General features: G+C 39.5%; 1 protein-coding gene across 15 annotated transcripts in view; it reads left to right on the top strand.

Annotated features, from left to right (window-relative positions):
* CAMK2D (calcium/calmodulin dependent protein kinase II delta) overlaps positions 1-15,180 on the top strand; it is a 193,153-nt gene that overhangs the window by 82,699 nt on the left and 95,274 nt on the right. For all 15 annotated transcript variants that reach the window (XM_073001780.2, XM_078376619.1, XM_078376616.1 and 12 more), the window contains one exon: positions 5,746-5,805. In XM_073001780.2, coding sequence (XP_072857881.1) covers positions 5,746-5,805 — 60 coding nt within the window. The remainder of the gene's footprint in view (positions 1-5,745; positions 5,806-15,180) is intronic.

Genomic DNA, 15,180 nt, shown 5'->3' with positions numbered 1-15,180 from the left:
ACTGTGTCTTAAAAGGTCCCAGACAACATTCTGTGTTTAGTACTGAAGTAGGAAGCCACTGAAAAAGATGACATCTCTTTTAGTATATGGGGTTCAGATGAGAACTTGAATCTCAGTAGTCAGTGCTAGCTAGAAGTCCTAGTTCTTAAAAATGTTTATAGAGGGATGTTAAAGGGGAGGGGACTGTGATCTATCTGAAAGGTAAATTACCGCTCTTAGGAGTTTCCAAAAGCTGAAGTTCCCCTTTTTTGCTGGAAAAAAGGGCAACTGAGGAAGGACACGAGGTTGCAGAAACAGCCTGGGGGGGGGTAATGCATGTGGCCTCGGGCTGCACTTTGCCCACCTCTGTTTTAAACTCTGGTTAAGTTGACTATACTAGCCCTGTGTGTGTTCACTTTTAGTTTTAGATATTTGAAATGGGCTTTGATCTCTCTGTATCCTCTCTGCTACGCCATCATTGGAATTCGCTGTTACATTTGCAATACACATGATGCTGTCATATACCATGTAGTGTCCAAATTCCTGTTGCTTAGTGTCATAAATTACACTAGAATGGGCCCATTGAATCAGTGAGTGTTTGCTGAGTCATCTCTTCAATAAATTACTTGGATTCAAATAGACTTATTTTAACTCAGACTTCCTGAGCTAAAGCAAGTTGCATCTAAGAGTATGCTCATTTCAATCAATGGAATTTAATTGGCCTGCTTTACTGTGACTTACCACCCTGACCAATAGGATTTTAAACATTGTATAAACGTACAAAACATTTTTCATTCATTTATTTTTAATGGAATGAAACTGATTAGAAATCATTACAGATCCCTGGAAATGAAAAGCAGGAAGAAAAACTAGCCTTTTCTTCCTGCTGTAATAAATATTTTATTGTGTACTGTAATGCAATAAAGAATCCTGCCTCTCTTGACCTGGTTCAATTTTCTTTTCATTATTGGAGAAAGAATACTATGGTAAGCTTGGCGTTAATGTTCTGTATCTGTCAAAATAAGATAAATTGCAAGTTTTGTTGTGCGGTAAGCTAACCTTTGAGTTAGTATTGCAGAATCTTTGAGAAATCAGGCTCCTTCATCACATTATTTTATACGTTAACAAAACTTAGAGGCTCATTTATAATACCATGTTAAGAATCAGGAGCAATATACAAATATATAACTGTAAACTGAAAATACCAATGAATTAAAGAATGAATTCTTTGGTTTCTATTTATATTTATAATCTACCCTTTATGAACCTGCCTAGATATTAAGATCATCAAGAGAGGCCTTTCTCTCAGTCCCATCACCCTCACAATCATGTTTTGTAGGGACACGGGAGAGGGCCTTAGGTATTGCTGCTCCCAGAGTCTGGAACTGCCTCCCACAGGAGGCCTGAATAGCCCCAGATGAAGACCTTTCATTTCAGGCAGACTTTTCTTTAAACCGGGGGACCCCAATCCGCGGCCCAGGTACCAGGCCGTGGCCTTGGCAGGACCGGGCCACAGAGACAGATATCCTGCCCCCCCATATACTCCCCCACGCACACACACAGGGGTGCACTGTGCATCTGCACCTTCCTGTGAGCACACCCCACCCACCCGTTAGGGCCCCCCACCCATCCACGCATGCATGTGAGCATATCCTGCTCATCCACACATCAGCATGAGTATGCCCTGCGCATCTGCACATGTATGAGTGCACGCCCCGCCCACCCTTGAGTGCATGTGGTGCCCCCCACCAGTCCACGATTTGGAAAAGGTTGGGGACCACTGCTTTAAGTGACAGGTTGACCCAGGAGATTTTTTTTAAGGGATTACTGTACTCTGTTTTATTTGTGCTCTTAATATTGCTCTAAGTTTTAATATATCTATTTAATTCCTTTTTACTATTGTGATAATTTATTGCTTTAGCTTTTAACCTTATTTCTTTTAATACTAAAAATCGCTTTGGATGCTTTAGGAGAATTTGTTGTTGTTGTTGTTGTTTAGTCATTTAGTTGTGTCCGACTCTTCATGACCCCATGGACCAGAATATTTTAAATAAATAAATAGTTCTATGCCCCGCTGCAGATTCTAAGATGAAATAAATGATTTGTTTACTCTGGGTGTAAAGAGAGCTAATCTCAGTGGCTGCGTCACATAACTATTGAACTCTGTGTTTTTGGAAACTCAGTTTTAAGACTGCTGACATCTCACAACTTTTCAAGAACTCTATCTCGATTTACTTTTGAGGGTGGGTTATTCATAACCTGTTATAAAATGGAATGTTGAATTCCTTTTAGACTCCAGCCTTCTTCCAGGAGTAAGCCTCCCTGAATTAAATGAAACTAAACATGTACTGTATTGTTTAGTTTCATTTAATTGGAACTGGCAAGCCACTCCAGTATCTTTGCTGGAGAAGACGCCCTGGAAAAGACCCAGGTGTTGGGAAAATGTGAAGGGAAGAGGACAAGGGGACAATAGAGGACGAGATGGATGGACAGTGTCATCGAAGCTACCAACAAGAATTTGACCAAACTCCGGGAAGCAGTGGAAGACAGGAGGGCCTGGCGTCACAAAGAGTCGGACATGACTTAAGGACTGAACAACAACAAACATGTATTGTACTATAGATTAAGTTTTGCATCATTTCTTAATCTTTTGTTTAAAACGGACTGCTGAATATTTTTGCTCAATGTCATGTTATAAATAATTGTGTACTGTCAAGTTAATTCTGATTATGGCTACCCTTTAAAGGTTTAAAGATATAAAGTACTCAGAAATGATTTACTGTTGCCTCCTTCTGGTGGTGCAGAGCCCATATTCTCATCAGCTACTTATATTCCAGGTTATCTCAAGTGCCCCCACTGCCAGGAGGCACAGTAGGGGTGAAAACACTCATTCCTTGGCTTCACAGCTAGGCACTCCAGACAGCTTGAAAACAGAAGCTCATACAGTGTGTGGTACCAAAAAAAGGGTGTTTCTCACATCCTGTGTGGGGACTTCTGAAAGGCCATTGTGAGAAATAAATTTTGGGGTTAAATAGGACTTTGGTCTGATACAACAAAAGTCTTTTTGCTTGTACAAAACAAACCCTCTCCCATATGGTTCTGTGATTTTAGACGTCCCGTTGCTGTTGGGGTTTGTAGTCATACTAGATGATGTAATTTTTGAAAGTTGGAATACCCACATTTAGACAAACATATTTTCCACTTTTGTGGGGGGGAGTATTCTGAGTTTTAAATAGACTAATGCATCTGTTTGAGAATGGTACCATATCATATTGGACGAGGTGGAAATATATTTTTGAGATATTCTTGCGTAGGTCATACACACACATGTATATGAAGATGGAAGCAAATCTAGGACTTTCACACAGAAACACTTGTTCATATGTGACCAATGAGTTGGACAGGTAGTATAACAATACGTGCACACAGCACAGAGGAGTATAACAAACAACAGACAAAATGTAAAGAAGATATGCTTTACCTCATGCACACCACTTGCTTTGGGGAAAGAACCTGCGGCCACACCATTATGTGCCTGTATAAATTCAGTTTAACTATTCTACTGTAAAAGGAAGTGAAAATTACAGAGAAATAACAGAATTTCCTTGAGTTCTATGGTTTCAGTTAAGAAGTTATCATAGCACTGTGGAACATTCACATTTTACTGAACACTTGGTTATGCCAACTGGTCATGGTAGTGAGTTTCTATACTTCTGAGCATTTGACCTGAAATCTCAGTCGCCCTGTATGCCACTGTCAACCGTTGAGTCCTTCATGCAAGATACAATGCCTCCCTCAGTTGCCTCTGAAAACTGAATGATTGCTTAATACCAAGTGACTCAGAGGAAATCATGAGCTTTTCTCAGACAAGCAGAAAATTAGGCTAAAGTTCAGAAAATAATTCACTTGTAAATTATTTGCTCCATCACTTGTAATTGTGGCTCTCTTTCAGGCCTTTGTTTTGCTGGCTATAATGTACTCAGCTTGGTTGTGTTCCAAGCTGGCTCAATTTCAGGAGCCAATATTGGCTTGCAGCCTAACTTCAAGTTATTTTTTTTCTGTACCTCAGAGATTTTATGCTGTCTGACTTTTTTTTTTTAAGAGCAACTCTAGTCTGTTAAAAGATAACATTCAGAAACTTTTAATACTGGCCTTTAACTCACCTTGACCCTTAAAAATCATTATGTTTTATAGGGTGATGACTTTTCACTTTCTAATTCACACACTCCTCTTAGATATTAGTATCTGGGTACATTGAGAGGCCGTACACGTTCAACTGCAAACAGATTTGAGTGGAAGTAGAGGATTCGGAAGTAATTATGGTTTCTAATAACTACAGCTGATAGCAAATAGTGGCCCTTATCAGAGAGCACAGCATGCCAAAATACTTTAGTATTCAGTCTTCTCAGAAATGAAGCAATGTACTTGTACACACTGCTTGATTGTTTCCACCAAGAAGTGGCTAAGATGGACCTTCCATCCATATACTGTAATTTTTTCATTCATTCTACAAACCATCCATAGTTTGTTTATTGTGACACCTGATGCAATCACTCTGGGTTATCTTTCCCTAGATAAATTGGAGACCTAAACCAGGAAGAAACAATGGTTTATCCACAGAGATATAAGCCATTGTTCCTCGTTTGGATGCCACAATATTCAAACAGCAGAGGAAGGTCATTATTTGTTTAGCTCGTTCTGCTTTTGTAGAGAATGATTGAGCAAAGCAAGCCAATTCATTATGACACATTGCACTATCTAGGTTTTGAAACTTTTCATGATTTGATTTTATCTTTATGACTTTGTTTTGTTTGTTCATCTGATTTTATCAATCGACAACTGCCCAGTATATAAATCTACTGTTTTTGCTGTCTGTGTTGTCCCACTGAGTTATTGCCTCTTTGCAGGTATTTCTTAAGATACTTTTTGTGTGATTTAGACAGAATTTGCATACCCTTATGGAATGCTGATTCTGAATCAACAGCTATGGAGAGCCATTGAAATGAAGTTTATGGTAGTAACAGTGATGTTTGGGGAAAAATAATTGAGTCTAGCTTAACCGTCACACTTTCTTTGTCTCATCTGCTTTGTCAAAACCTTCCTGTGTTTTTTTAATTCTTCCACTGCTGAATAATGACAGCAATATTAAGCTTTTAGGGAACACACTGTGTATGTTATTGAATCGTCATGACAGCCTGGCAAGAAATATCTGTGTTCTTAACCCATATTGCAGGTAATGGTTCAGGCCAGGAATAGGCAACTCTGTGTCATCTAGGGGCCAACTCTGACCTTCTTCCCAGAACTCAGAATAGATTGCACCACCATGCAAAATGTGTGATGCAGAGGAGATCTGCAAAAGAAGTGACCACCAGTTTACTTCCAGTTTGAAAAAAGCAGTACACACATGCAAATAGTTCCATTTCACTAAATCATGGCTGTGCCCTTTCGTAGAGTGACAGTTTTCCTTGTTTTGAACAGCAAAATTCTTGATTCCCATTTGACATGGTCTAGGAGCTGCAAAATCAGGATTGAGTGCCTCATGTGGCCCACAGGGAGCATATTCCCAGGCCTTGTTATAACTAAGGAAGAGAGCCCTCTTCTCACGTAATAGCTGAATGATCGTGTGAGCATCAGTGGTCTTGATTTCCCCCACATTATTTTTGGATAATGTTTCATACTTTATCACTTTTGTTTTTCTTATTAAGTGCAAGATAGTCAAATGTAATTAGCTCTGCTAAAATTATTCTTACTTCTTGTTTCTTGCAGATCACCAGAAATTGGAAAGAGAAGCCAGAATCTGCCGCCTTTTGAAGCATCCTAACATTGGTAATATTAGTCAACACATGGATATTTAGAAATTTATTGTAGGAGAATTATTATATTTTTTCTTCTCAGAAAACAAGACCGAGGAAAAAGATGAAGCAATATGTGATATAATATGATGTATCTCTACTATCCGATAGTGTCCACATCTGTATTCAAATGTCACAGTAAGCCCCATGGTTTCAGAAGTTTACTATATCCCTTTTGGTATAGCCTCAAGGAAAAGGTCAGAAGTTTTCATTTTAGATTGATCTCAGTTTAACTTGTTTGACACATAAGCTGTGGTTAATCCTAACTATGATTTGTGAAAGCAAGCCAGGTTCATAAACCATGGTTTTAAATAGTTAAGATTTGCCACAATTTGTTTGGGTCCAGATGACATAAGGAGCCATAGTTAATGAAAAAATGAAGCAAATGTTTTTGAACTCATCATAGTTGTTCCAGAAGAGGATAAAAGTGGGTAGATCATGTGAATTCCTGAGAGGTTTGGAACACAGTCTGAAAGCTTTTAATTTACTTAGAATACTAAGCATGCATTTAGATATGAAAATATTTCAAACAGGGTCCCCTTCTCCATTGCTTTATATTCTATTCTGACACTTGTTTAAACATAAACAAGAAGAATGGAAAAAGATTGCCAAGAGCATTGCTGGGTGAGTGTTGCAGGTTTTGTCCATGCCGTTTGCTGTTAGCATAACTGTTAGAATAAAAAGATTGTGATGTCTTTTCTGACAGTTTACCTAAATCATTACACTGTGTTATGTTTTTTTCACTTGAGCTCATATTTACCTAATTTTCAGACCTGCTAAGGACCAGATGATTTTGATTATGTTCTGATACATGAAACCATAGAATTCAAAGAGCGTATACTTTCTTTTTTCACATGACTGTACATGAAATATGCAAAACTTGCCAAAACATTTATTGCAAATTGTACTGTACTTAGAGTTGCATTCTGATCTGTGGTTTTGCATTGTACTGAGATAAAAGTGTCTTAGCAGAGCTCTGTCATGTTTTCTTATCCTTTCTAGGCTAGTTATTTTGGGGGTTTGTTGGTTTTTGTCACTTTGAAGATGTTTACGGACATAGCGAAACCAATACTCTGGTTCATACTTCAGCAGTCCATGTGTATAATAATCTCCTGTGTTAAGTGACCTTTAGCAGAGATCCCTGAAGTATGGTGACTCACCAAGATAATGAAAGCTTGATGAACAAATCAAAATAAATCATTTGCTAGTTGGTTGGTTGAGCAAAAGTTAACTGTTTTAGGATGCTGCAGAAAGCTGGTTATTCTTTTTTTTTTTTTCCTATATCAGCAAACTCTGTGGCAGTGGGTCTCAGCATTTTACATCTTTGATATTGTATTGTGTATTATGCAGAGGACCAAACAAGAAGCCCATTTTATTTTTCAAGAGGGACATTTGTATTTTTAACGACATGCTGTTATTATATCTGTCATTGCCCTTAGATGTTAAACAGCTAGAGATAGGCACGAACTGCTGGTTCGGCTGTTAATGCCAGTTCGGTGCATGGCTGAATAGATGTTCCGAGTTTCAGTGCCCTGGCCCTCTGGTGGATGCCCTCTTGGAAGCAGCATCATGCCTCTAAGGCTGCCCACTACAGGGGGTGGGGTGCTGAACCACAGAACACCTGTTTGACTGTCCGCCCAACCAGCATGAACTGCTGAACTGTGGTTCATGCCCATCTCTATAAACAGCCATAAACATTCCATTGGCAACTGAAAATTGTAATACTGTTGAGTATCAATTCTACTACTGCAATAACTGTGAAACACAAATATAACAAATTGGTTTTCACACTTGACGTAGGAACTGAGGGAGAACGAATTGCTTTCTTTTTTTATTCAGAGTTTTAAAATGTAATTAATTTTAAAAACAAAATTAATTTGGGGGGAAATTAAATAAAATATTAAAATATGATTCATTTCTCTAACATTTTAGGCATAATTTTGAAATTCCTGGGATTTCTTAAACTGGGATATAAAGTATCATTGTCCTTAGTTTTTAAACACAGAATCAACTATTTATGAGTTTATAGTGGAGGTTCCTTGTACCCTGTCATGTCAAAGGCTATTCACCCTGTAATGCCATAGGACCATTATGTGAATGATGTGACAACAAAAATAGCTTTCTGAGTTTCTGACCTTGAATTTTTTTATTTTTATTTATTTATGTATTTACTTATTTATTTTTGGATAATCTAGTATTGTTGTAAACCAATGCACCAGCTGCATCCATTCCTGGAGAGGCCTGATCTGGCCTTAGTGACACATGCCTTAATTATATCCTGCTTGGGTTATTACAATGCACTGTATGCAGGACTAACTTTGGAAAGTGTTCCAAAACATCAGGGGATCCAAACCACTGTAGCCAGATTGTTAACTGGGACTGGTTACAGGGATCACATAACCCTCCTGTTACAGCAGCTCCACTGACTGCGGATTTGTTACTGGGCGCAATGCAAAGTGCTGGTTTTAACCTGTAAAGCCTTGCCGGCTTAGGTCCATGCTGTTTTAAGGACTGTGTCTCCTTTTATGAGCCTGCTCAAGTGTTGATCATCAGGGGAGGCGTTTCTCTTCACAGATGTGTCTGGTGGGGACATGCGGGAGGGCCTTCTCTGTCACTGCACCCAGGCTCTGGAACTCCCTCCCATGGGAGGTCAGGCTGTCCCCATCTTTGCAGGCCTTCCGCAAGTGGCTGAAGACCTTTCTCTTCAGTCAGGCTTTCCCTTAGTGACTGATTGTCTGAGACAGCTTTTAAAATGAATTGTTGTGCCCTTGTTTCTTTTGAATTTTTTTCTGTTGATTTTGTTTACCGTTTTTAGTGTGGTGTTGTATGATTCTTTTAAAATATTTTTATACTTAACATTTTTATATTTAACATATTGTCTTTTAATGATGTAAGCCACCTTGGGTCCTTTTGAAGAGAATGGCTGGATAAAAATAGTTTAAATGCAATAATCAATTAATTAGATATAATACTAATAAAACAAAAAGCTAGACTGGAAATAATAAGGAATGGCTAGTTTTACAGTCTGCTTTTTCAGTACACACAGTATTACGTTTCAGATTAATTTAAATTACAGTGGTGCCTCGCTTAACGATTTTAATTGGTTCCAAAAAAATCATCGCTATGGGAAAACATCGCTAAGCGAAACACGGTTTCCCATTGAAATGCATTGAAAACCGGATAATCTGTTCCAATAGGAACGAATTGCCGTCATTAAGCGAAAATCGCCATAGGAAACATCGCTAAGCGAAACGCGGTTCCCCAATTGAAATGCATTGAAACCTATTCAATGCATCTCAATGGGGGGAAAATTCAACAACAAATTAAAAAAGAGTCAGAACAAAGTCAGATTAGTTCAACAAAGGGTTTATTAAGTGCACTTATGATTTCAAGCATTCTAAACATTTTTAAACATTTTTAAACATTTTTAAACATTTAAAAAACAGCCAACATGAGGCTGTCAAAACCATCGTTAAGCGAAACAGGGGGACCCAAACTGTCATCGCTATGCGAAGCATGGTCCCAAACATCGCTATGTGAAAATCGCCCATAGGGAACATCGTTAAACGGAGCACAAGATCGCTCAGAAGAAGTCATCGCTAAGCGAATTCGTCGTTAAACGAAGTGCTCGTTAAGCGAGGCACCACTGTATATGTAGTTGGATAGAGGAAATACTGTACTCCACCATTCATTACTTTTCTTTTCAATAGTATTAGTTTTCTAGTATTCAGCGAAAAGAATCTCCAGTGAAAAAGGGGGTTGAGGCATGTTGGTGGGGAGAGAAAAAGCAATATATTTTTCTTAATAATGAAAGCCATACCTGATTTTTCAGTTTTATGGCTTGTTTCCTTTTACACAGTGCTTAATTTTTCACGTTTGATGTGTAATCCCATGACATGAACACCTGTTTTCATTTCTCATTATGAGTTTTGCTGGCCCAATTTGATTCATATACAGTGGGGTCTTGACTTGAGAACTTAATCCGTATTGGAAGGCGGTTCTCAAGTCAAAAAGTTCTCAGGTCAAATCTGCATTTCCCATAGGAATGCATTGAAAACCATTTGATCCATATCTGCTTTTTTCCGTCCATAGAAACTAATGGGAAGCTGCTATTCTGCTTTCGACCACTAGAGGGTGATATTTTGTTTCTTTTTTTTCTTAGGTCAAGAAAGGTTCAGGGAAGGCAGGGAAAATACAGTCCAGGCAGTACCAGGCAGTCTGAAGACTCCCAATCCTCTCTCTAAACGCTGGGAGGAGTGAGGAAGCAGACAGGCACCCTTTTCACTGGCCAACAGTTAACTGAAAGTTCAAATTTTGCACTTTCCCTGCCTCCCACGTGGTTTTTTTCAGTTCCTAACTCAAATCTAAGTATGTAAGTCAAGTCAATATTTTCCTATGAGAGTGGTTCTTAACTCAAAATGTTCTTAACTCAAGCCGTTCTTAAGTCAAGACCCCACTGTAACTCTGCATTGTCACAGCACATTTTGTTTCAATGTGTAATCACTTAATGCTCCCTGGCAGTCCTTAATTATTCAGAAGGTTATACATTTTTAAGGTTTTTACAAAAATTATTGGAAGGCTAAAGTTGTATATCATGGTAGGAAACAGTAACCCTGTGTTGAACTTATTTATTTACTTTTATTTAATTATTTATTTCTTATTTCACGTAGGATGAAAAACTGATGAAAGACTGTTACTAAGCTATGACCTGCCACTTGCACACTACAAAAATGGAAAGTTGCTAATTAAAAACAACAACACACAATTCAGTTTGCACACCCGAAAATTAAATGCCTTGCCTATCTATGTGTTCACTGCATCAATGTCAATGCCTAGATAATTTATTCTTATATCATAATGCTTTGTCTTGCATTTAGAATTCTGTGTTCAGCTAGGCAATCTGATGTAGCAAATATCAGCTCTTTTCATATGGTTCTTTAGATTGTTCAGTGAATGAATGGAAAGAAAATAATACCTGCTGTTTCCATTTCAATCTTTGAGAAATTGACTGTGTTTAGGAGTACAATGCATTCAGGTTGACAGCTTTTCTGTGCATAGTATCAGTCAGGGGTCACATGGAAAAAGCCTTTTCACATTGCTCTGTGCCCAGTAGATATAGTCAGTGTTCATAGATCAAACAGGCAGTGACAGTCGGTGTATTCCTGCTTCTTTACATACATAATTTCTGTATAGACCTCTTTTCTGTTTGAGATATTCGCATCCAGATTTGGCTGCAGTAAAGTCCTTTTCCCTTGGAATCCAAAGGAAACAGCATCCTTCAAGAGAAATTTGGGGCACTGGAGAGAAAACCCTTTATCTTTAATTGCACACACATCCTGGTGGTGAGCTGCTGTCTCTCCTTCCCAGCTGCTAGTTTCCTTGTTTTCTACTAGGAACTGAAAATCCTAATAAATAATATTGTCAAAATGTAGAAAAGAGTAGTCAAGCACATAAATTGTGACTTCATTTTTTAATGTAGCTAAATATTGCAGTTTGATTGGAATAAGCAAGTAAGAAATTTTCCAGATAGAAGATTGGTATTGACATGTACTACCTCCCTTTTGCTTCCTGGTCCTGAAAGGCCATTTAATTTCCCATCTTAATTGTTAAAGTGTTTCACTGCCTCAGTGTCAATTCCATCCTCCATTTTTCCTCCAAGGCAAGGCTTGCCTGGTTGTTACTCTTTGCCCCAAGCAGATGAATGCAGCTGAACTTCCTCACTTCACTACATGGCCAGCTAAGCAGGTTCTGTGGAGAAACAGGCATCTCTCTCAGCCAAAGCTTGTGCCCTACGCAAAAGGCGGCAATAATAAATCAAGGGCCCGGGGGAGGGGAAAAAGGGGGGTAGAAGCTCAGACAGTCCCTTCTCCCAAGGGCTGCATTTGGTCCCTTTTCTTTTTTTCAACTAGAGGAAATTTTATGACTTTACAAAGAACAGTAGAATAGAATAGTCTTTCTTTCCAATTCTTTGCAATTACCTGTTGAAATAATTATGGGTGCAGATACAGTATTTGAACTGCAGCTATTCTCTAAAATGTACAGCTAGGGGTTTTTTGTGTGTGGGGGGGGTTTCTGATTGATTTTCTCAAGGTATTAAAGAAAAGGAAAGTGCTTCAGTCATTTGATTAACTGACTTTAAAAGTAGGCAAAAATAGGTAAACATTAATTGTGTGCTGGAAGTTAATAGGAGAACCAGTGTCCTGTTCTCAGCTATGTGGAGAGTATTGTTAACTAGGAAAGAGGAGTTAAAAAACAAGAAATATGGATGCACAAAGTCAACTACTTTTTCAGCTGAATGTGAAATCTTATTATCTGTAAGTTGGACATTATTCTGTACAGTTTGCTAGTAAGGCTTTCTGTGGATTTTCCAGAGTTATGAAGGCAATTAAGTTGCTGGAGAGTAGATATGTGCCATTCTTTGGTGTGTGTGTGTGTGTGTGTTTGACAACAAATCCAGCATTCTCCAAGAATGCCTGAATTCTTGGACTTCCAGCCCAGAAACAGACACCTGCAGATACCTTTGCTTCATTCATCTGGAATGTGGCCTCCCTCTAGACATTATACCCAGCTGCAATTCTTCTTGGGAAGCAGAGGGTGCCTCACAAAGAACGACTATGGTCTGTAGAGGGCACCTTCTGAAGGATCAGCACCCTGAGAAACCATTACAGAAGCTTCCTCCCAGGCAGTATTGCTGCAGGACATAAGGCCTACAAGAAAGCCACGTTCTTTCTCTAGGTGAGTGAAATGAAGATGTCTGCAGGTGTTTGTTAGTGGACAGGAATTCCCAAATTCTGCCATAGGAATTCTTGGAGATTTCTGGAACTTGGAGTCCAAAAAAAGAAGAGGAAGAAGGATGGGGGGAGGCCAGTAGGCAGGCAGGTGCTTCCCTCCCCAATCTCCATCTTATGTGGAAAAATGTTATGATAGAGATGCTAATAATGCTTTCCATGTTGGCAAATGGCACTAACCATTTCAAAAGGCACCTGATATTAAGTGTCTGAATTCGAAATGGAGGTATTTGTATATGAATACGAATACCCCAGCACAGGTGGACATAATGAGGGTCCCCTGGGGCTGGACCATCCACACACCCGTCCACTGCTGCTCTGTGCTCCCTCCAATTGCTCTGGAGCTCACGGTTGATTAGCCACCCGTGGCAGAAGGAGGGAAGATGAGCCTCCCTGCCAGGCTGATGAGCTAGACAACTGCGAGCTCCGGAGCGATTGGAAGGAGCGCGGAGGCTGCAGCAGCAGCAGATGGGTGAGTGGATGGTCTGACCCCAGGGGGCCGGACCCTTGTTATGTCCACCTGTGTCTCTAGTCTGAATTTTTTCCAATTATAAGGTGCTGTGGGTTCCCTTTTGGGGGTGAAAAGAAGCTCTGAAATAATTTTGTTAGTAAGTATGAAATGTAGTTCATGCTTGGTATCATCTGACTCATTTTTTTAATCTTAGACCAATCCCATAAGGTGTGGTTGCTTTTATTTACATATGGGAGTGGAAGTTCTATACATTGTATGAATGCTGTTGACAGTTTGCTGCTGCAGAAGTTCGTCCAGTTCTTTAAAAACGCGTTGAAGCATGGCAGTCGCAGATAATTGTGACTAGTTTTAAACTATTGTGGTTTTGTTGTTGCTGCACTCTTAGTTACATACTTGCTCCGAAACTCTTGAAGTGAAGCCATTTGTTTTATTCAGTCCACCATGCAGTACTGAAGTATTTTTGTCACCACATCTCAGTAAATAGTTGTTGCTCAGACAACCTGGAATATAATGTTACGAACATAGGAAGCCTTCCTCTACCAAGGCAGATCTCCAGGGTTGTAGGCAGGATTCTTTTCCATTTCCACCTGGATATCTGTGGTATTCCTTGCCTGTTGCTGTCCAAGTACTTGAAAGACCTGACCCCATGTAGTTTCCAAAATGAGATGAGACTGATATGTTTATAGTGGTGTGCAGCAGCGTTCAGCGTGGTATCATAATGGTATTTTTTTCTAGAGCAGTGGTTCCCAAGCTTGAGTAACTCAGGTGTTCTTGGACTGCAATTCCCAGAAACCCCAGCCTGCACAACTAGTGCTGAAGGCTTCTAGGAGTTGCAGTTCTGGAACACCTGGGTTACCCAAGCTTGGGAGCCACTGTTCTAGAGGAGATAGTAGATTAAGGTCTTCTGGTATCACATTACATTATACTGCTATGTTATTCCAAGTTACTTTGGGACAGAATGTTCAGGCGCAGATCTTGCTGATGCATACCTCACTTTACTATTGCTTGGGAAGAAAACTTGGAGCAGCCAATGTGTGAATGCTGTTGCCAAGTATAAATGCAACTCCAAAATCTGGTTAATTTTGTGGAAAATTTCAACACATTGTACATTATTTCCTCATACGATCCATCATAGGCAGTTTTTGTGGGCATTCCCCCATCACCACATCTGCTGTAGACCAGGCTGGAAAAAGTATAAGTAGCCGAACACATCTAGCTTTATTGAAGTCTTATTTGGCAAAGAAAGAAGATGCAGGGATCCATACATGTGGGTGATCATGGAACAAAGGAAGACTAATTGCCTTAGAGAGAGAACAGAGGAGTCGACAGCAGATGTCTGAGCCAGCGGAGCCAACTGGCAACACCCTGAGAGCTCTTTTACTTATTTAGCATGATTACATAGTATGTTATGAGAGAGACAGATAGGATACTAGTTACCTAATTGTAACTAGGATTGGCTAAAATAAACCTTTGATCTGATGTTCTACCTCTAAGTGAAAGGGCAGAAGAGGGGGCTACCCCACCTGCTGTCAGCTGCCGCTTCCTGCCAGGAGTGTATGCACTCACTGGAACAGAATGCAGCTACAGCCTTTAAGCAGAAGTTTCCCACACACATATATATACCATTTTAAAGAACTATATTTCTTGAAGACTTCTGGGAGCATGGGTATCCTGTTCAAAAATGGAGAGAGCTATTGGCAAGGGAAGAGGGCTCTGGATCCTTTGAGGATCATAGAATCATGTAGCATTTGACCTGCATGTTCTTCACTCCTGTTTAGAACCATAATAGCCGAGAAAATGAGCTTTCAGACAACTGCTTTTCCTAACTCTGGTGGGATAAGGGAAGAGATGTAGAGCCACTCTGCTGCTACCAAAATTTTATTCCACTTGATGAGAAATGGCTTGCCATCTTGTCCACACCTAAATTGTTTTCACTTGAGCATAGTTTTCATTTAGACAATTGGCAAAAGCCATTCAGCCCCCACCCCACCTCAGCTTTTAACCCAAATACCATGCAAACATATGAATGACTGTTTTTTCTATGTCCTAATTAGAAATGGCAGCGTGATTAAATATAGAGCAATTCTGA

Source organism: Pogona vitticeps, chromosome 5, assembly GCF_051106095.1.
Source record: "Pogona vitticeps strain Pit_001003342236 chromosome 5, PviZW2.1, whole genome shotgun sequence".
Lineage (NCBI taxonomy): Eukaryota > Metazoa > Chordata > Lepidosauria > Squamata > Agamidae > Pogona > Pogona vitticeps.
This window is presented reverse-complemented; position numbering and strand designations above follow the sequence as displayed.